This window comes from Dendroctonus ponderosae, unplaced genomic scaffold (assembly GCF_020466585.1).
Source record: "Dendroctonus ponderosae isolate FM_Combo_2020 unplaced genomic scaffold, Dpon_F_20191213v2 Dpon_F_20191213_1, whole genome shotgun sequence".
Classification (NCBI taxonomy): Eukaryota; Metazoa; Arthropoda; class Insecta; order Coleoptera; family Curculionidae; genus Dendroctonus; species Dendroctonus ponderosae.
Window position 1 is genome coordinate 35,026,867 of NW_026017110.1, and position 300 is coordinate 35,027,166.

Sequence of the window (300 nt, forward strand, 5' to 3'; positions counted from 1 at the left end):
TTCAGTTTTTTAATTTTGTTGAAGCGTTGTTGAGGGGTTAATTTTAAAAAGTCTTGGCATGAGAATATAAAATGGTCTGCTTGACACATAAGGCAGGACGCTTTGTTTAATGCTAGATACGTTTGGTTATTTGCACGAAGAATTGGTTTTGCAGTTAGTTTTTGTGATGTTGAATGTTGCGCTGGTTGCAAGCCTTCCAGCAATTGGGACCGTTTATTCAAAAATGAAATGAGCTCACTGATGGTTGGAATATCCTTATTGAGTTTTAAGGAATATTCCTCCCATTCTCGCTTCGTTAAG

At 37.0% G+C, this 300-nt stretch overlaps 1 protein-coding gene across 1 annotated transcript in view; it reads right to left on the reverse strand.

The window, feature by feature from the left end:
* The window catches only part of LOC125504514, a gene marked incomplete at both ends in the record, with an annotated part of 2,182 nt that extends 1,882 nt beyond the window's left edge, over positions 1-300 (reverse strand). The window contains 1 exon segment of the mRNA XM_048666639.1: positions 1-300. Within this exon segment, the coding sequence (XP_048522596.1) occupies positions 1-89 (89 nt within the window).